The sequence below is a fragment of the Gavialis gangeticus genome, unplaced genomic scaffold (assembly GCF_001723915.1).
Source record: "Gavialis gangeticus isolate Ggan-Ray unplaced genomic scaffold, GavGan_comp1, whole genome shotgun sequence".
Lineage (NCBI taxonomy): Eukaryota > Metazoa > Chordata > Crocodylia > Gavialidae > Gavialis > Gavialis gangeticus.
In genome coordinates, this window is record NW_017729030.1 from 44,615,168 (window position 1) to 44,636,388 (window position 21,221).

At 39.0% G+C, this 21,221-nt stretch overlaps 1 protein-coding gene across 1 annotated transcript in view; it reads right to left on the bottom strand.

Moving 5' to 3' along the window:
• Positions 1-213: 213 nt before the first annotated feature.
• Positions 214-21,221, bottom strand: part of INPP4B (inositol polyphosphate-4-phosphatase type II B) — a 437,109-nt gene continuing 416,101 nt past the window's right edge. The window contains exon 23 of the mRNA XM_019522133.1: positions 214-5,689. Within this exon, the coding sequence (XP_019377678.1) occupies positions 5,557-5,689 (133 nt within the window). The 3' untranslated portion in view covers positions 214-5,556. The remainder of the gene's footprint in view (positions 5,690-21,221) is intronic.

Below are 21,221 nucleotides of genomic sequence, written 5' to 3' on the forward strand. Positions count from 1 at the left end.
TGTGAAGAAATATGGATTCCACATCTGTCATGTTAGATTATCCCTCTGGGGATCAGCAATTACACAGAGGTATCTTTTTGTTATTAACAAATGTAAGTTCCACCTTATGTTTAGATGAAGATTGCAATGAGATTGCAGATAGACGGGAAAAGCAAGTTTACTTTTAGATGCTTTCATGAAAATGAAAAATAAAAGACAAACACAAAAAGTCCAAAACATAAAAAATAAAACTCACATTTATTTAAATAAAAATATACACACAGTGTACAATGGATATGGCTTACACACAGCAACAAAACAAAATGATAATTCCTGAAGTACAAAGATAGGAGCTGAGGCTATCTAGCTGTGCATCAGTTTCTCTTCATAGACACAAAGCATGGGATAAATCCTGTTACTTTGCCTCATAAAAGCTGTCCCATTGACTAGAGAGAATAGGCAATTTGATCTTTGCAGTTACATTAGAATAGGTACACAAAAGGAGACCAAGTACCAAAAGTAACCCACGATTATATAATTCTTTCACTAAAATCTGAAAGACAGACTATTCATAAAAAAAAGAAAAATCCATAATTTAAAAGTATATATAGTAGAAACATATGCATACCAAATGGAAGACGTACAAACACTAGTGTCCAGGCACTAATAGTTAAGCTACTAGAAGGTCATCAGAACAGCAACATCCAAAACAATTCCAGCCAGCAAAACAACCCACCCACACTCTGAGCACCATATTATTTTGCATCCATTATACAATTCTTCAGATATGCAAACTTCTGATGTTTTCTCTTCCCTGTGTCATCATTGGAATTTGGATAACTGTCTTTTCACAAGCTTTTTTTTTTTATGGTATTGATTCTAAAGCTTGTATGACCAAATAGAATTTTTCATGTTTTAATTTTTGGTTATATACTGTAGACTCTTTTTAGCTTGCTTTATTTTCTATGCTACTTTTTCAGGATATAGCATTTGAAAAAAAGGAACGTATTTTAAACTTTAAGAATGCTATAAAACATAAGTTGAATCTTCTAGTAAGAGAAAGCAAAATATGGCTGATGTATTGTATGATTAAGGAAACAAATTACTCATCAGTGCTCCAAGCTATTGGAAAAATACATTTTTTTCTAACTGTGGAAACAATTGTATGAATTATTTTTAAATATTTGATCTTTCAAGTATGTTTCATTTTTCCCTTTTAAAGCAGAGTTAATTATTTTAAGCACTTTTTGCTTCATTGTAAACACCTCTTGGATGCAGTTTCTTTTTAAACTGCAAAGAAACAAAAGTTGAGATGCAAATTGTGTCCAATGGCATCCCAGGATATCACCCTTTTTATGGGAATAAAACATAAATATAGAATCCAATGGCTTCAAGTGTTTAAGCGGTCAACTGAAATTAAATATTTAAAATTTTTTCAACTGGCTACATTTATGAACCACACCACTCTGTCCTGTATAATTTTTTTTAAATGTGATTCTTTAATAATTCCACCAATATATTAACCACTTTGTAACAGTAGCTACCTACAGATTTTGCCAGAGAATCTGTTAGAACTGAAAATAAAAATTAAATTTATTTCCTGAGGACAATAAGATGCATATTGTGTATTGCTCTAAATAAATGATATGCTGCAGTTCTTTGTACTTAAAACATCAGTGATGAGTTAGAATATTGCCAAGCTTAAGATGACACTATGTGTTTAGATTGATTTATATTTATTTAAAAGTTTAGCACAAAAATATTTTTGTTCTTAATTTTCATTTTTGTACTTGCACTAGAGGCCAATAAGCTGGACATTAACATTCATAGCAAAAAGACTTAACATTATTTTGGCTACGGCAGGCTTTGTATATTGCTGGTTTTTCTGCAGTACGTGCCTTGCTACTGTTTCAATCTGAGCTGCTTTACACAGACATAATGGAATTAGAAATGTTCTATTTTCTCATCATTTAATAAAAACTAAACTATAGGCATTAAAATTAATATATTTTTGTGCTAAACTCCTCAAAAGAAGACTGTAGAAGAAAAAGCCTGCCTGTATGGCAAAATGTCATTTCTTCATTTATTACACAGTATAACAATTTTACAGTTAGCACTGCAAAAATATTACAATGTGGTTTTCTATAAATTGTAAGAAAAAAGGGAAGGCTAAATTGGTTTGCTATGTTAACACTTAGCTATAGTATAAAATGTATACAGTTACAGAACAATACACTAAACAAACATTCAAAGTGGGAAGCACCTTTGTTCAGGCTTCAGCAAGTGATATCCTGCTGACTTTACTCAAATAAGTAGCAACAGTGATTTAAGTAAAGTGTTGGCCTGAAGAAAGCAAGCTGGTTTTGGCTGTAAATGCCATATATTTATTCCAATATGGCTGTTTTCTACCCCTTGAAAAATTGTTCAGATCTCAAGACAGAACTTTCCAGACCTTACAAAAGTTAATACAGTGCAAAATCAGAGCATGGTCTGTGAGTCTCCCATTAAGACCTGCCATGTTTTCTTCAATAATACATTGGCAAATATCATAGACATAGTTCACCCATGGAAATCCACTTGGCCTGGATTACTCCATTGCAAAGCATTTGCACAAAGCTCTTGGGACTACTAGTTCTCTGCTAAATTTACAAGTGGTCTTGGGTGCTTTTGTATGTCCTCTATTGGGACAGGGAGGCATGCAATTCTTGGAGCTACAACCACCAGGTAGCTGCATAGGATTAATTGTGTTAAAAAAAGAAAAAAATACTTAAATTTGGCATTTATGACTAGTTGGCCACTCAGATTTGGGGACAAATCTTTATCTGGTGAAACCATTAGAGGCCACAAAACCCCTTGGAATCCATGGCAGTGCAAATATTTCACATGAACGCACTGAAGCAGCAGTGCTCATGTTAAGCTTGAAAACTGCATTAGCATTTCTTACAGGGGGCTTATCATTAATCTGTAAAAATGTGTTTCAGTCAAAAACTTGGCATGCAAAGCTTCAGCCTTGTCAGATTAAAAAGTAATACTTATTCTCTCCCTGATAGCCTAGATACCATCATGGGCACACAGTTGTGTTTCACTGAAACATCTTTTAATATTGTCTTGGAATATTGAAAATTAATTGGCAACATAAGTTTCAAAAGAATGAGGTGTTGGCATATTTAAGATGAGAAAGGCTAGAAAAATGTGTTTACTTCAAAATTCTGCCTATACAAGTATGGCTCGTATATAGCTCTTCTGCTTAAAGTAGCCAAACAGAATATGATTATTTTGTAAGGATAATTTAGGTCCCAAATGTTGTGGAAAGATCACAAGAGGAAAGGCCCTGAATTATTTCTTTTGAGAGGGAAAAATTCTGTGGACTTTAATTTAGATGAAATGAATAGGGCTTTAGGTAAACCACTCTAAAACCTGTAATACTTTTACCTTGCCACAGAATTTGGCAGATTGATTTGAAAAGTGTAGAAAATCTCTTTCTTTTCCTAATTCTATGGGATTTTTTTTTCCAGAGATGCACGAGAAATGCAGTTTTACACACTTAGTGAGCACATCCAGTCACCTTTTTATAGTAAACATGTCAAAAAAGATGAGGAATTTTAATGTGACAGATTCACAGCATAGACTATATTGTTTCTAGGAAGCCATCAGTTCAATAAACCTAGAAGTAACAAACAGATCAGGTCATAATGGTTAATCCATATACAAATACAGATTTACATGACAGACTGTAATGGCCACCACTTTTAGTAAATTACATAGTACTAAAAAGAAAATCCCTTTGGTTTATGTCTGCCCAATCTTAACTATGTACCATATTTATGGAAGGTGCTGTAACAACTGCAGAGGCTCTTTTGTGGTCTCACATGAAGAGAAAAAAACAACTTCTATATCTTATGACAGAAGAAGACCCCTCAAAAGGAGCCATAAAATGTGAGTAAACCAATTTACCAAACTATTTCAGTGCCAGTATCACTTGCTTTGAAAAAGCTGTTCATCATGTATATACATTAGACAGATGAAGTCCAAGCTCAATGATGTCCACAAGAGTTGGGGCAGGATTTCATTCCCTATGTTTTACTAATTGCCCAGAGACCTGATCTTGCAAACATGTTGACATGTGTAACTCCACTCACATAGCAGTTCCTTTCCATAACATTACACATTTATATAAGCATTTTGCAGGATCAGGCTATTAATTATGTATTTTTATTAAAACAAATACAGTAACAGTTCTTAGTGCATTAGCATTTGTGTGGTTTCTATAACAGCAGAAATTTATTAGCTTGTGTGTCTTCACTAAATATTGACTCCGGTAATTATATTTTTCCAAAGAATTTTGAATTTCCATTGTGGTTTCACTTGGATAAAATTATTTTCTTCCTTTCCTAACTTGTTTATACCTTAAATTAAGGCTCTATATAAATGTTAATAATCTTTGAATTAATGCTTTTTTTTGGTTGGGGAGAGGGAGTAATCTGATGCAACTAAAAACCCAAATGACAGCTATACAATAAATATGGCACAACTTGGGAAAAGCACTAGAATTCAGTCAGCACTGAAAATACATCTTTTAAAGCACTGTGTCCATATATGTGATATATAATCAGCTATAATAGCTAATGAGGCATAGCGCACAGGTTAAGGAGTATTTACATTGATTTTTATGCTTATGTTGGGTTTTGTGCTATAAAAATAATAAAATCTTACAGGTATACAGTTTTTTTTCATCCAAAAGATCTGGATTGAGTGATATACAGGAATCACTTTAACTACTGTTAAAATGAAGCTAGAACTGAGGTTTCACTGATCACAGCAACACTGAGTATACGGGTCAAATTCAGGTAACTTTACTCTCATGCATAATCTGACTCCAGTGAAACTAATGTGCAAGTAAAATGAGTAGGATTTAGCATGGGTACAGACAGCAAAGAATAATACACCCAAATGAAACTACAGAGAAGAATGTACTTAGCAAATTACATGCTGTAATTACTGAAATTACATTATGTAATTACCAAGCTTCTATAGAGAAGCAAAATATAATTACCAACATAATTTTGACTGGGAGACTAAGATCAGCATTTCTGGAAGAGAGTTCTGTGGGGTTTTGACCGTAAGCAGCCAAGACATGCATTTTACCCTTAACTGAGAAGATCAAAACCAACTGGATTTTGCCTCCTCACAGAGGTCTCAGGTACTGGGTCAAGTACCACCACCACCGTGCCACCTTTTGAATCACTACCATCAGATCCTGCAGCAATCCACATTTTTTTCTTATATCCAAAAACTCATGAGACCTGATTCCTTCTTAGCTTATTTGATCTGGATAACTTAACCCCTGACACAGAAGGGCTGTATATTATTTGGTTTTGAGAACACTCAACCCACCATATTTAGTTGTGCTTTCTTTCATAGTGACTGACTAGTTTTTTAAACTTAACTTCATCAGCTATCACCGCATCTATTTTAATTCCTAGATTTGTTACACATTCCCAATTCATGATACACAAACAGCAATTTTATATTAGCTAATTAGCATAGATGTGTGTTCCTGATTACATTTTTGTAAACTTAGGTGTCAGCTTTTCCATATGTCCCTTCTGGTGGTCTGTAGTACTTTGGGAAAGCCATCAGCTGTATCATGTTGAATGCATATTTTCTGCATTTGATATTCTTCAGTACATTCTCTATGCGGCATCCTTCTCTAGTGAAAGGGGAAAAAGTACAACTTCATGAAACACAGAATAAATAAATATGTTTTATTTGTTCATTGCAGAGTTTCAGCAACAGTTGAAGTAAAAATAACAAAGATTGAACTCTACATTTTTGTTTCTCCACAAGTGATGATACATCTTACAAATTAAATCCAAGGCCAGGCCCAATACAGTTATTGCCCTCAGAAATCAGTGATGGGGTTTGTTTGTTTTTAAATATTTGCCCATAAGGTTTAAATAAAGTTTAGTAAAAATTTTTAAATACTTTATTTAATGATATATTTTAATTCTAACTTTACAAATATATTTGCCTTTTACTTCCTTTCACATTTTTTTCAGACTTTTTATAATACACGTTAAAGTCTACACGGAGCCCTAAGTATGCAGGTTCTAGGAATAAGGCATTTTATTAAGTCTGGCCCTATAGATTTGTAAAGGAAAGGTTCATTTCTACTTTATTTCAATATGTTTAGCTTTGCAATGAAAAAAGAGAAAATGGCTTTTCAAACAGCCTGATCCAACTCTCTGCTTTATAAAGAAAGGATGTTTGTTCACATACAGTACAAAAGTCACAAGTGCCAAAGTGGTGCATCTAGACACAAACGAGACTTTGTTAAAAAGAATATAAAAGTGTCTTGAAAGTAAAAGCAACCAAAGCAACGATTACAAACAGGCTAATTTAATTACAAAACAGAACTTATTCTATATTTCCATGTAGTTACTTGACAGAAAAGGGTTAGCTGTTGCAAAGTAATAACATAACCCATTTGTTAAACAAAACAGAAGAGTCCATCAAGCTAATAAATAACAATGAAAGTAGCACAATAAAAATTAATCCTACAGATTTGTCCCATTCATGATTCTTAGTTGAGAGTTAGCTTGCATTGTGCAAAATCATTTTTAACCTTTTAAAATTTTAGACTAAATAGGAGTCTGGAAAGTGGGTTCAAGCTTTCAGGATCCTGTATTTTGTCTTATATAGAGACACTAATATAAATGATCTTTCTTTGAGCTAATTACAGAGGGAAAGCTTTGCCATGAACAAAAAAGCAAAATAATTCACCTGATGCATAGTATACTTCTTAAATTTCAGAAAAAATAATGAAAACACTGTACAGTTCAGACATTTGTATCTTAAAGACAAATCCTCTGGGTCTGAAAATGTAGAAATCTTACAGAATAATTCTTTTTTAAGTTAGTTTGTTGATGTTTGTAGAAAAGCAAGGGACACAAGTGAAGTTTATTGATATTTGGCTAATAGTAAAGCAAGACTTAAAATAAGCCACACAACCAGCAAGTGTGAGCTGACAAGCAGCAAGGCGACAGGATAGAAGTGACGAGAAGTTGGCTTGTTATCAGTTAGACAGCCTGTCTCGGGATCATCCGACTCATTCAGTGCTCCCTGGGTTTGTCTGCTGTTAAACAGGGGAAGTTAGGAACAAATAGAATAGCATTTAAATAGCAAAGAAAGCCAACACTTAGGTATTTTGACAACAAAGAGATGCTAAATATGGCCATTGTGATGTGACAGTTTTATGCCAAATAATTCCAAGTATTTTATTCTATTCTGCACCAGAATGGGAAGCACAATGAAATAGCTAAGTAGCTGTCTGATATTTTCTAAAGCCATGTAAGTGTACTGAAGCAGCATTCAGCAAGTTAGCAGCTTTTAATAGCAGAACTGAAACAAAACAGACTGTGACTCAAACAAACACATGAACTGATCTGAAGCGAAATAAATGGAAAACACATGGGTTTAGCTAAAAGGAAATAAGGACATAAATGTGTCACAACGTGACATCAGTGATAAAGCAGTGTTTCTGTCCTGCTCACATGATTTAATTCACACCTGCTTCACTATCTGCTTCTTGTACAGAAACTCTTTTTGCATATATACAGGATTTTAACAGTCTTTAAAAATAATTGGAACAGATTTGATTAGTTTCTGCTAACTCTACAGAATAGTTAACTTTAAAAGGAAATAGCAGTTTTTAAATACAACTAATTAGTTATTTTTTAATTTGAAGACTAGCCTCTATATCAAGGTTTTCTGAATCTTTAAGAGCTGTGTAGCCACAGTACCAGAGCAGTAAGAATACTTTCAAAGCTCCTTCAGCCATTTCTGTTTTAACCCTTATAGCTCATCCAGATATCCTTTAGTCAGTGGAATTATGGACTAACCCTTTCAACCCCATTAAAGTTATGTTTGCATGTGTTCGTGATTTCTGGCGAAGGATTTTTTTTTTCTTAGGCAGGCATAAGATTAAATACTGAATTCACTCTTTTGCCATCATGAGAGAGTCCTGATAATAATTGCAAAGAAAACTTTGCTCAGAAGGATGGATGTTCAAAAAAGCGAAGGTGCCACATTGCAGCACAGCATTTTTCAGACCCACCTGCCTCAGGGGTATTATTTGTTATGAACAAAGATACAGAAAGACAATGATGTTATGGCACTGTCTGTAGAAGGGTGCAAAGATTGCAGCTAGGCTACCCTACTGACTTGTACGGAAGGGCAGACAAGTGCCAGCCTCCTTCTGACTCATTAGAGAAATTGATACTCACAGAGCTATTAGTCTTTGTACTCAGGTGGGGCAAGGACTGCAATTATGGCTGGGGTGCCAAAGAAGGAGCTGAACAAAAACTGCCACTAAGCAATCATATTTGTAAAAGACTATGGAAGGAGGGAGAGGAAAGAGAAGTACTCCATTTTAAGTCTATGTTGTAGCAAAGGGTAAAAAGGATTCCCAATAGTATTCTGCCAACAAAATGAAAAGTAAAGGCCCAAAAGCCCATTGATTTTAAAGGCAGCTGGATCAGGCCCTTATTGTAACTATTCGTTTTAGTATGAAATGTCATAAATTGCCTGCAGTGCTTGGCCTGTTGCTTTTGAGTGCTGGTAAATGGCCCTTAATGAAAAAGCTCTGAGACAAAATGTGCACAGAAACTATTCAGAAATAAAGCTGGCCTAGTATGTTATACTGATTTGCTCAGTGCTGTGACCTAGATTTACAGAGACATTACTGTATTCTACATCTCTCCAGCTGGATGACATCTCTTAGTTTGTGCCTAACCTAATGACACCCCCCTTCTCTGTTTAAAATGCTAACTTTTATCATGTAGCATCCACACAAGGGACACATTACCTTCTGTTTTCTTTAACATTAATTTCTGTGTCCTTTTTGGAATAGACTGCCTTTTATTTCTTTTCATATCATAATTTCCATGGGAATCTGTAGAAAGGTCAGGCCTTGGGGTAGTCATGTCACCATGTCACCCCCAGTGGCCAATTGGATCCTGCCTTACTTGCCCCTCCGGCCTCTCAGGGTCCCACCCTACTATCTCATCTGCCATGCCTTGAGGTTGAAGTAAAGTGGGGAGGTTGCCTTTAAAACATGGGTGACGGGTACTGTCTTAGTCAGAGGGGGCACGTGCCCCCCCAGCGACCAATCAGCGATCCCACTGACCGATCGCTGTGGCCACTTCTGGGAGGCCATGGCACTCCCACTCCCCAGCCGGCGCTTGCCGGGGAGGCACCAGTGCTCCACCTGCCCCCCTTGCCCATCACCTAAAGAGCGAGCGTGGCCAGTCAGGGGGTGCACTGGCACTCTCAGGGGGTGTACATGCACCCCTGTATACCCCCTACACATCCCTACAGCCTTAGCAACTAGTGAGCTTAGGGTAGGGACCTCTCATTAGGCTCAGCTTGGTCTGCTTGGTTTAGAGTCCTGACCCCACAGCATGTTTCTCAACCTTCTGGGTACTGACTCAGAGTGCTCCCCCCAGCCTCCAATGCAGCTCTTGGCCTTCATGGCCCCTATCTCACCCTCTCCGGCTCTGGGCCCCTGCCTTGCCTGCTCTGGCTCTGGGCTTGTGCCCTCATTTTTGGGGGCTTCAGGCCCTCTTTCGCCCTCCTGTCCCCCATGGGGTTTGGGCCTGCAGCCACAGTCTATTTTGTTGCAGGTTTGGAACCTTGGTTTGCATCCCAGTGCTCCTACAATGACAGCAACACACCTCTATGTACTGGGCACAACCTTCAAGCCTCCACACATAGCCACTCCTGGTCCTCCAGTATTAAACTCAAACACAGGCACAAGCAAACTACTTCCAAGCTAAAGTCCTTCTCCAACCTGGATCTGTCTCATACCACCATATGAACAAATAAGCATATAACCAAAATAACTTGGTTTGGTACCCAGTGCCATGGGCCTTGCTTTTAGCCCCCGGGAGCTCCTTTGCCCTGGCAGGTCAAAACCAGTCTGAGGCCTCAACCACGGTCCTGTACTTATGAAGCCTGGGTCGCCTAACCCATCACTTCCCCACCAGGCCTGGCAATCATAGTCCTCATTGGGCTTCCCACACCTGTAATGGGCCCCTACCCCAGGTCCTCCCACACCTGGGTACCCCTAGCTCTCTCCTCTTTGATAATGAGGTAAGAGGCCCATTACAGGATTCCACAAGCTTCTGCCCTTGACACCTCCCCTTCTTTTGGTGACCTGATGGTTATATGCTATCACCACCATGCTATTGATTCATAGACTTAACTTCTGACATATCACTCAATCATTCAACAACACATGTCAGTCTGTCTCACTGATGGCTCCTGCTATGTATCTTTTGCCATCAAATTCATAATAGACTCAAGGCACAAAAGACAGACTGGACTAACCTTTGTCTACTTTATCCACCAACAGAGGTGAAGTATATAAGGTAGTCAGTTTGCACCAGCACTGCATATATTGTTTTAATTGATTTTAAGTGGGTAGACTGCAGAGCTTTACATGCTGTTATTCCATGAATGCGGTTTCTTTATTTTGGATGGTCAGTTCTTTGTTTGTTGGTCTGTACTGCAGTAACTGTGTTGTATTCTTTCATTTGTAATTCTAGAGCTCCCATTAGGACCACTGGGATTTGTGTGTGTGTATCAACAGGAATATAGCTAAAAGGTCTAACACCCCACAGCAAATTTACTCTTTGATATATATTAAAAAGTCTGAATATTGCTTAAATTTACATAACAGAAATTACATTTTGACCCATGTTATCATGCTTATTTTATATTATTTTGACCCATGATACCCATGTTTTCAACAGTTGATGTGCTGGAATTCTATTCCAAGGAATTAATCACCTAACACACATTTATTGTATACATGATACAATAAGAAATATTGTCAAAGCAGAGGACAAGAGAGTAGTGTCTCAATCCAGTATGAGGTAACTCAATTGAATACTGAGTAAAATATCCAAATACATCTTTAACTTTATCTTAACACAGGTATTTTCTCAAACAGATGCTACTAAAAGTAACCTACTGCAGCACCAATGTGGATTGCAGTGTCTTCTGCAACAGGGAGTTGGCCAAGCGAAGCAAAGACCTCCCCTCAGCTTCATAGTATTTTTTCCCTGTCTATCTGTCCAGCACTCTTGGACACTGCTCCCACTGTTAAGTGCTGTCCCATAAAAACCCTGCCGGCTTTGCACTGCATTACACATCATCTTGGTATTCATGGGCAACTGGTGAATGTCTGTGGGGGGCACCAGATCGCCAACCGGAGGGCAGTCCCCCTGTGGCTGATTGCAGACTGATCACTGAGCATGGAACCACCAGCGGCAAAAAAGGAAGTGCATTTCTGCTGGCACTTCCTGTTTCACGGCTGGTGCTTCCAGGGGGTGCAGGGCCAATGCATGTGCACCCTCTATGCATCGCCACTGTTGGTATTTTTGAGGGACAAGTTTTTCAGCATTAGCAACCGTAGATGGTGTGTTTAATCATACTCAAGCCCTTTCAAAGGATGAGTCATGGCTTCTGCTCAGCACAGAAATGTTCTATGGGAGTAGGGCTCAGTGAAATGTCAGTGATATGAGCAAAGGAAGGGACAGGTAGGTTCTTTCTAAGGAACCCGAATGAAAGTCACATAATACAAAAAAACTGACCAAAACCCCATAGAACTCAAGGGAAGGACTAAACTGACCGTCATTGGCTTTGAATCAAGTTCTGCATATATAGTTGAAGAGCAAAAAACTCCTCTCTGCCAGATCTCCTCACCTAACAGCAACAGCGATCCTGGTGAGGGATCTTTTAGAATTTTTGTTTGCTTTGGTTCTTGCTTTCTTTTGGAGGCTGACCTTTTCTTGGAAAATTACACAGCCAGCAAAGGCTCTCATTTTGCGCTTGAACAGCATAGAAAACGAGCAAAACTTTCTGCTGATTTGGGCCCAGAATTACACCCTCTCCTACATCCCAAATTGTTCAGAAAAAATGTTAAATCCTGTGAAAAGGACAGAAGCTATCAGGAGGTTAAGTCTCAGCTGCAATGTAGAGGAATAACAGGGAGCTGCATGCTACTTCCCTTTTCTCATCTGACTGGCCCAGCAGAGGTAAAAGCTGCAAATGGGCAGATTTTACTTATGCTTTGGTTACAGGCTTCCCTCAGCAGAGAAATCAGATGAAGCAAATCCTTGCTCTGCCATGTCCCCATCCAACTTGGCAGACTGGAGTATCTTAATTAAAAAAAAGGTGCAGTTTTAAACCCTGTAAAATTATGAAGTGTGTGCATGTGTCTGATTTCACCAGTTACTGATCTGTTACTGATCCATGAACTCCCAAAGAAGTGCAATTCTTTCCAATACTGCATTTTTGCTGAATGTATTGAAATCTGGAAAGGTCCTCTCCAAGAGGGTTAGAAACTACAGTATATCCTGAAATGCACATTTTGAATGTATGAATGTTTCATTTTCACAACCTGAAATCGGCAAACAGTTTTATCTGGGCCCCAGATTACAGAATGGAAATGTAAAGAGTTTGGTTTACATTTTTTCCAAAGCCCCAGACGAGCACGCCTAGGATTCCATCTGCCCAGTCACCCATACTGCCCCAGAGCACTGAATTTATGCCAAAAAGCATAAATGAGTTTCAAGAAGCCCAAATAAGATTTTATTTCACAGCTGATTTGAGATGCAATGTCTTTTGGGGGAAGGGGTGAGAGAAGAGGGGGAGATGAAGAGCATGAAGCTCATTAACTATCAATACCTCGGGCTGCAAGTGCCTCTTCAACCTTATAATCCTATTTTATATAATTTTATTTCAGGTTGTTTTACCTGAGGCTACCATCAAATCCATCCAAGGGGGCAATCGTTTTAATCTGCCTTCTATTTCATTTGGTTATACTGGGTACATCTACACGAGACAGTTAATACTCACTGGACTAATTATACTGAACATCAGTGTGGCTGGCAAAAGCCATGCTAATGCACAGTAAATTTAGTTCAATGAGCATTAAGCTTCACAAAAAAACCCGTTCATTTGTGCTAATGCACAGTTGCACTGGTTACGGTTCATTAAATAGTACCTATTACTACAGGTACTAAACTTAAGGTGCTGTAATTAAGGTACATTAATGAATGTGTAGACGTGCCCACTATTTCCTATTGGAGTAGCTTTACATGCCTACCAAGTGAGATTGGCAAAGTTGTAGATATATTTTCTCTTACAGTTCAATTGCAGAGTCCCTAAGCTCTGTAGATGAGAAAATGAAAAGAGTAAAATACTTCTCATAGCACACGTAACTCTCAATGAAGTCAACCATGAATGTGAAAGCAGATGCTGGCCCTGGATTATCACGCTGTTTTGTAGATCAAATTGATTCTTTTTATGTGGTGACACCTTTTATTTCTTTGGGACAAATATGTCTCCTAGTGAAACTTCACCAGCTCCCATTCAGTTATATCAATGGATTAGCTGCATTCAGCAACTGCTTATGTGAACTACAAAACTGTTGTAGTTCAGACAAAGGCAAGATCTACAAACTGTTGTTGGTACAGCCTCAACCAAACCAGAGGGTTAGCAATGCTGGGGAACCCAACGATCACTGCACATGTTTGTGGCCATTTCAAAGCAGTCCAGTGTGGGGTAAGGGATTTATAAATCCCTCCACTGTGGCTGCGTCTACACAAGATGCTTACTGCAAAGTTACTACTACGCAGTAGCATCATGTGGCACAAATCATGACACGACCCTACTGCACAGAAGTAACAAGCTACTGCACAGTCAGCATGACCAGAAAGGCATGCAGGGATGCTACTGTGCAATAGCTCCAGTTACTGTGCATTTAGTAGGGCTATGCGAAATTTCAGCAGCCGTTTCATTTCAGAGGTGTTTCGGCCTGTTTTGGTGACTGAAACACCAAATCTGAAATGAAACAGAAGGCTCCAAAATATGTCTGAAACTAAACAAAACCATCCACAATGTTTTGGAAATGTTTTAGATGTTTTGGAATGTTTTGGAGGAGCCCCTGGGAATAGCCCGGCACAGCCTCTTTTAAAGTGCCAGGAGGCTGGGGCCAGGTGGGGGATAGGGCCAGGCAGGGCAGCTATGGGGGCTTCTCCTGTGGCTTTCCCCGCTGGGGCAGAGGCAGGCACAGCCAGAGGAGCCACGGGAGAACCTGCAGCCACCCGGCTGTGCCTGCCTCTCCCCAGCTGATCAGAATTTCTGAATCAGCACCAACACTCCAAAACAGATTTGGCTGAATCAAAATGGAACAGTGATCTGCAACACTGAAACGAATAACTCTTCCTCTGAAACAGCCGAATCTGAAACCAAAACAAAACATAGCCGTTTTGCACAGTCCTATCATTTAGTTCTTGGGTATGCAAGTACTAAATGACTGTGCTGTAACAACTGTGCAGTCACTGTGTCATGTAGATGTGGCCAGTGAGGACTATATAAATGCACTGTAACTATTTATACAGAGCCAAAGCAATTAATCTCCAACAGGTTCTGCAAGTGTGCTCCTGAATCAGTAACACAGAAGTGATGAACCTGAACCATCCAGCTTCCTATTCAAGGACTGAGGTGACCACAGTCTCAAATGGAGAAGTTTTGACATTAAGAAACACCAGAAAGTTGTACGCATTTGGAGTTTTAGCTGTGTTTGTAATGAGAGATTTGACATAATGGTCATTTCATACACTGGAGGTCTAATGAACTAATTGTTTAGATTGTTACTGGTATTGTGTATAAAAACACAATATTGCTCAAATGCCTAGACCAGGTGCTGGCAACCTGTGGCTCATGGGCCAGATCCAGCCTGCAAAGGGATTGGCTCTAACCCACAAAACTTGATCTGGTCTGGTTTTTACTACGGTTTTCACAGCCCTTTGATCTACTCTGTTTTGCTAATGGGATGTCAATTGCCCCTGGGAACTCTAGCTGCCTGCCTTGAGTGCTGCCTCTGCTCATTATTGCTTGGAGGGGCTGGAGGGCAATTTCAGGCTGTAGCGTCAGCTAGGTCACAAGCTGCGGTCCACGTTAGAAAAAGGTTGCTGACCCACTCCTAGTCCCCCCTGCCCCATCCCAGATAATATCAAAAAGTTGCCACAAATTAACAGACCACCATAAGACCAGCTGATTTACAAAAACTATTTTGGTCCCAGACAAATATTCAGTGGAGACAGGATGAAAGATCTTTCGCTAGGAGTATGAGACCATTTGTTGGGTGCCAGGACCTCAGTGACTGCAAAGTTTAAAATGCATTTTAACAAACTGCAAATTCTAGCCTTCATTCTATCATTAAAATATAGCACTGCTGTTGTGATGGGATAGGTTAAGAATGTACAACCAGACCATGACAGATAAAGCAGAAGGCAGCTGTATATGATGCTGACCATATTTCATAACTGGAGAAAACTCAAGCAAACTAGTTTGAATTAACAAAGCCATACAAGCAAACAAAATTATTTTAAGTAGTTGACCAGACAAGCACCGGCTTTGTAGAAAGAATGCAAGTGTGTAACAAAATTCAATTTATTCCAATGTTTACTTGTGTAACTCTGTTGGGCAAATGTTGTTCTCATTAACGTAAAGGAATGAAAGCACTGGCAGTCAAGGCTTCCTACCAAGATCTGCCAACATATCTTGGCTGGGATTCTCTAATGGGACTAGAGGAGTTAGGTGTCCAATTTTGATTACCAGTCAATGGAGTTAAATGATTAATGCTCATTTATGGCTTTGAAAAATACCCCTTGATGGTCCTCATCTGAAAAACACCTTGTATTGTCTCCTACTTTATGCATTGTGCCTACCAGTGGCCACATACTGTATTTACCCAGATACAAGATGGTCCTGAATGTAAGATAAGCCCCACCCCCCCAATAATTAGTTTTTACACATGGAAGATTTATAAATGTATTATAACTTTCCATGTAGGGAAACTAATTTTTGGAGAATCATCTTAAATTTGCCCCTCCCCACTGCAGATGGGGTGGGGGAAGTGATGAGGGGGGCAGTACTTGAGCAAGCAGTGAGGGACAGACAGTGGGGGAGGCATGGGAAGAACATGGTAAGGGCAGGTGGGGAGTAGTAATGGGGCAGCAAGTGGTGGGCAAATAGGAGGGGCAGGCAGTGTGACGTCAGTGGGACAAGCAGTGAGAAAGGCTGGCAGATTGCCCCCTGCTGCCTGCCCCACAGTTACCCCTCATTGGGCATGCTCCTCCTCCCCACAGCCTCAGACTTCCCTAATTCCTCCTTCTCCCCTCATCTACCCTCCACACCACTTCCAATTCCTGCAGCCTCACGTCCCCACTCCCCTTCCTTTTTTCTCCCTTTCCCGGAGTCTCTTTCCCCAACCTGCCTCTCCACTCCCCACTTACTTTTTCTCTACACCTGCAGGCTCTGTCACTGATGCAGCCTGAGGCATGGAGCATGGTTCCAGATTGGCTCTGTAGCAGTCATGCAGACCTGGCACTGCTGTTCTAGCCCAACTCCGCAGCAGCAACGCAAGCTCCCTACTGCTGCTGCTATAGGACTGCTCTGTGCCCCAGACTGCAACCGGGATGGAGCCTGCCAGTGCAGAACAATGGTAAGGAGGAATGCAGCAGTGTGGGGGAGAGGGAGAAGTGGTGCGTGGTGGGGAGAGGGCTGTGGGGACTAGGGTCTGTGGGGAAAGAGTGGAGACCATGGATAGGTAGCAGAGGAGGGCAAAGGAGCGTTGGCTGCTGTGGCTCTGGCTCCAGCTCCTGCTCCAACTCTAGCCCCAAAACCAGGTTGGGGCCACAACTGCAGCAGTTGCCTGCTCCCCCTCCCCTCTACCTTGAGCTCAATTATAAGGCAAGGGGCTTCTCCCCCCATGTTAAATGGGGTGAAAAAAACCTCATCCTTCTAATTGAATAAGTACAGTATACCTTGTGATCTCCACTGGATATTAGAAAGAAACCAATAAAATTCCTTCTATCTTGAAACATGGGGAGATTTGTGCCCAATATCCAAAAATGAAGTCTGTCTTGTATGTGTGGCTGCTACTGTGAGATGACTGTGTATATTCCACACACATATAAATTGTGTGTATATTCCACACACAACAGACCCAAACAATTTTTTCCCCATTTTTTGGTTCATCCAGAAAACCAAGATCTCCATTTTTCATGCTGCTCTAATTATAACATATTAACTACTCTAAGAAGAGCTTCAAAAGCATAATGATTCACTGGAAGGCATACGTGATTCAGATATAGATAATTGCTGAGTTATATCATAACAGAAAAATTCACAGTGAAATACTAGCCCTACTAAAGTCCAAGTGAGTTTTGTCTTTGACTTCTTTAAGGTCAAGATTTTACACTTAGTTGGCACATCTACAGATGTCCCTATGGTGCCATTGTTACTGCACCATCATTTAGTACTTCCTAAATGATGGCACAGTAACAGCCTGTACCACGCCATGCTGGAGGTGTGTGGTTATTTTTAGTCGCTATGTTGCCATAACAATGCACTATACTGAGGAAGTATGTTGCTACGGCAACATAGCTGTAGCATCACAGTTTGTACCTGCCAACGCTATGTCACTATAGCGTGTTGCATATAGATGTGCCCAGTGGCTCATATAGAACACATACAAAATTTTCTTTAAATTAATACGTACACTAATTTTAAATGTAAAATATTAAAGGAAAATAATGGCCTCTAATATTCACTCTTTTCTAATGTCACAGCATTCAGTCTACTGCAAAATCATGGCACTAGCCACTTAAGGGGTCACTTTCAACATAAAAGATCAGTTTTGGGAGGTGATGCTTGACTAACACAACCTGTGATGTGTTGCAGACAAATCCATAATATCAAAGGTCTAAATCATAGCCCAGTTGCCATTGATATAAGGCAAGATGTCAGCCCTACTCCTCTGAATACAATTTACTCTAAAAGGCCTTAACCAGGATCTCATACCAATTGCAGGATATTGAAAGGCAAGTTTTAACTCTTAATATTGTAGCCCTAAAGAGAAGTACAAAATCTCTTCCAAGACCACTGAACTGATGAACTCTTCTATAATTTTATACAGCCCTACATAATGATATATCAGGAACAGGACATTACCCATTTTATTACTTCCTTGTTTCTAATCTGCAAACTTGATTCAGTATCAAGACCATCACTTTTTTTTGTATATTAGTTTTTCTTATAAATCACATTTATTATTCTTTCTGATTGATCAGGATGTTAAACCTTCTTACCAATGTGATGCAAAACCTTTGTCCTACTTTGAAGTATAGGATTTACTATATTCTATTATTATTTACCAATGTAGTTTTTTCCATTTAAACATATAATTCTGAAAATGTTGGGCACTTTTACCAGCACAGAGGTAGCCTGATTCAGTAAAAAAACCTTGGAGTCATGCCTATACATGTGCTCAAGGGAGCAGGGGGGTGCATTTTAATTACAGCAGTTCCCATGAAGTCACATGTATTAAGCCCCTGTGCGTTTAAAAATGTCCATGGGACGCTTTAAATAAAGCTCATTTTTAAACCCATGGGGGCTTATACACGTGATACTGCAGTGTTCTAACTAGAACGTGGAGCAGACTCGATTAATCCAACATGTTCTAATTAGCACATGTATAGGCAACCTAGGTTCTCATCTCTGCTCAGTAAGTTTGGGCATATCACTTAATTCTTTGTGTTCCTCTGTTATCTTAACTTTAAAGTGGGGATAATTATTATAATAGACTAGTTGAGCTTCTTGTTTGGAGTGAGAATTTAGGATTACCACCGTGTAAAATGTTCAGGACAAAATTTCAGTTCTTCCTGGCTTGGAACTTTATTATAAAACCTGAAACTCAATTCAACCTGTTCTTAATTTTCAAGTAAATCTGTCCCGCCTTATGGATTTATAAGGATGCCAAACAAATCTCTGGTTTCTCTGTGACCTGTAACCAGGCTACATTTTTGGGTAAACTTCAAAAACATATGAGTCTACAGAATTGGAATAATATTTTGTTTGCTTAAGGGGATGACATGAGAAATAATTAGTAGGCCAATTTTTCCCCTCAAATACAATTCTGTTTGTTGTAATGGAGTTTTACCAAAGGCTTATTTTTTTATTTTGGCCCACTGTTTATGTATCACATTACAAATGTGAAGTCATATGTAAATTTTAGATAACTTTACTATTGCACTCATTTTTGGTATAGGATTTGTGCTGAGCATGAAAAGCCTTTATAAATAATTCCCTCACTGCTAAATTGCTTTTGGGTAGGTTTTTTAGGGGAGTGGAAGTGTATTTTTTTAACTTGGTTTTAGAGGGTTAAGGGCATCAAAGTATGATTTTAAAAGGGGAAAACAGCATTCTAGTATTAAATGGCTGTACCTAGTGCTTAGAATCTGAAATAAATATATGAATCTTTAAATACTAGCACTAACTGATGACGCTAAATTAAGGAGATGTAAACCAAGGGATACCTGAATAGTGAACTACAGTAGATTTGTAATTCACCTTTAAGATGAAGCTAAACAGGTTACTTCATAGTTATTCACAGAAAACTGAAGCACAAAGAGGCAGAAGTTATAAACTCAGTCTCCTTAACCCTTAAACAGCCTCAGTATAGGCAGCTGATCATCATGTCTTGTGTTGGTTGCTGCTGAAGTATTAACTTTTTAGCTGTAATCATGCATAAGTTTCAATTTGTCTAACCAATCTTAACTATACCTTCCAGATGCTGAGAACTCAAACATCTCATTATCAAGGTGTTAGGCAGTAAGCAGACAAAAATCTGCAAATTATTACTTAGGTTTCTTAAGCATGGAACTGTAGGTTTCACAAGAGTGTTTTAGGACTAACAAAATATTTTGGAAGACTGAGTCACAAGGCTGATTTGCAAACTACTTCAAATCACAAGATGCAAATAAATGCCCATTCAGATGAAATCCCTTTTCACTGACACTCTGCCATTACTTTGTTTTTTATATACTTGAGTATTTGAGACCTGATCTGATCTGGTATCTGATATCTTGCTAGCACTAGTTTCAAAGGCAGGGCCCAGGTATCAATATAACAAACACACATGTAGATTACTTGTTCAGGAAGACATGCTAGAACCAAGGACTTTCACCCCTTACTTCAACTGATGTTGCAAGACAACTGGTGTTAGCACTACCAGATGAAGCCAAGTAAAGAAAATACATATTTTTTGTGTAGGCTGTTAACCACTTCATACATTTATCTGATGTTATTTTTGGTATCTGAGGATGGCAATTGTGAGAATCTAATCAATAAGCATCTCTGTTTTTCTGTTTTGGTTGTTTAGTCACAACAAAGGAATCCTTTGAAGTAACACTAGGCCCCCAACCCCAAAGTACATCTTATGTGCTACTTCTCCCCAGACTTTCAGAGGGGAATCACTGAATAGTTACGGGGTAGAGATTCTATTGAGCTAGACATGTTTTTATTTGCTCTATTACATTCATGTATTTGTTCTGCCTTCTAGCCATATAAAGATTTTAAGAAACAGAGTATGTTCTGGGAATTGGCACGACCATCTCCTATTTGTCTCATACTGAAGGTGCACAGTTGACTGCACAAAGATTGGAAACTGATCCTGGTGTCAGCAAGGAACAAAGTATTTTTTCAAACAGCCCTGAGGCTGCACTTAGAAGGGTTTTGAATTTTTGGTCAATACATTTGAGTGACTGTCTTGCAGATTTTTTTCCTGTCAATGGTCATTATCATCATTGTTTCCATTTGTGTGGCCCTTCACCAAACTCTCAGCATTGCAGGCAGATTTTCAATTGGATTCTACCCAAAGGTTTCAAACAGATTCCTCTCCCTCAATCTTCCTTTTCTAATTATTGCTACTTCTCTGCAGCACTGCAAAGCTAATATTAGTTTAGTCAAGGGCATATATGCTATCATTTCATAAATTCAAATAGCATTCACTAGTTTAAAAAAATGGTGTCCCCTACATTTTTGTTTCTGTAACTCTCATAAGATTTGACTGTTTGCAGTGGAACCACTGTAGAAATTATACATTAAGGGCCCCATGGGCAGCATGCCTTCTACCTTCTTGCGTTTGCCTTACACATTGTACATAGCTGTAAGGAGACAGACAAAAGAAAACACCAGGGCGTATACATTAGCTTTTTAGTGAATGCTATATCTTCCCAATTATCATAAGTGGTAACCCAAAAGGCAGAGATTACAGATCAACCCATAGATATCAATGAGTGATTTGTTAGAAGTAAAAAATATTC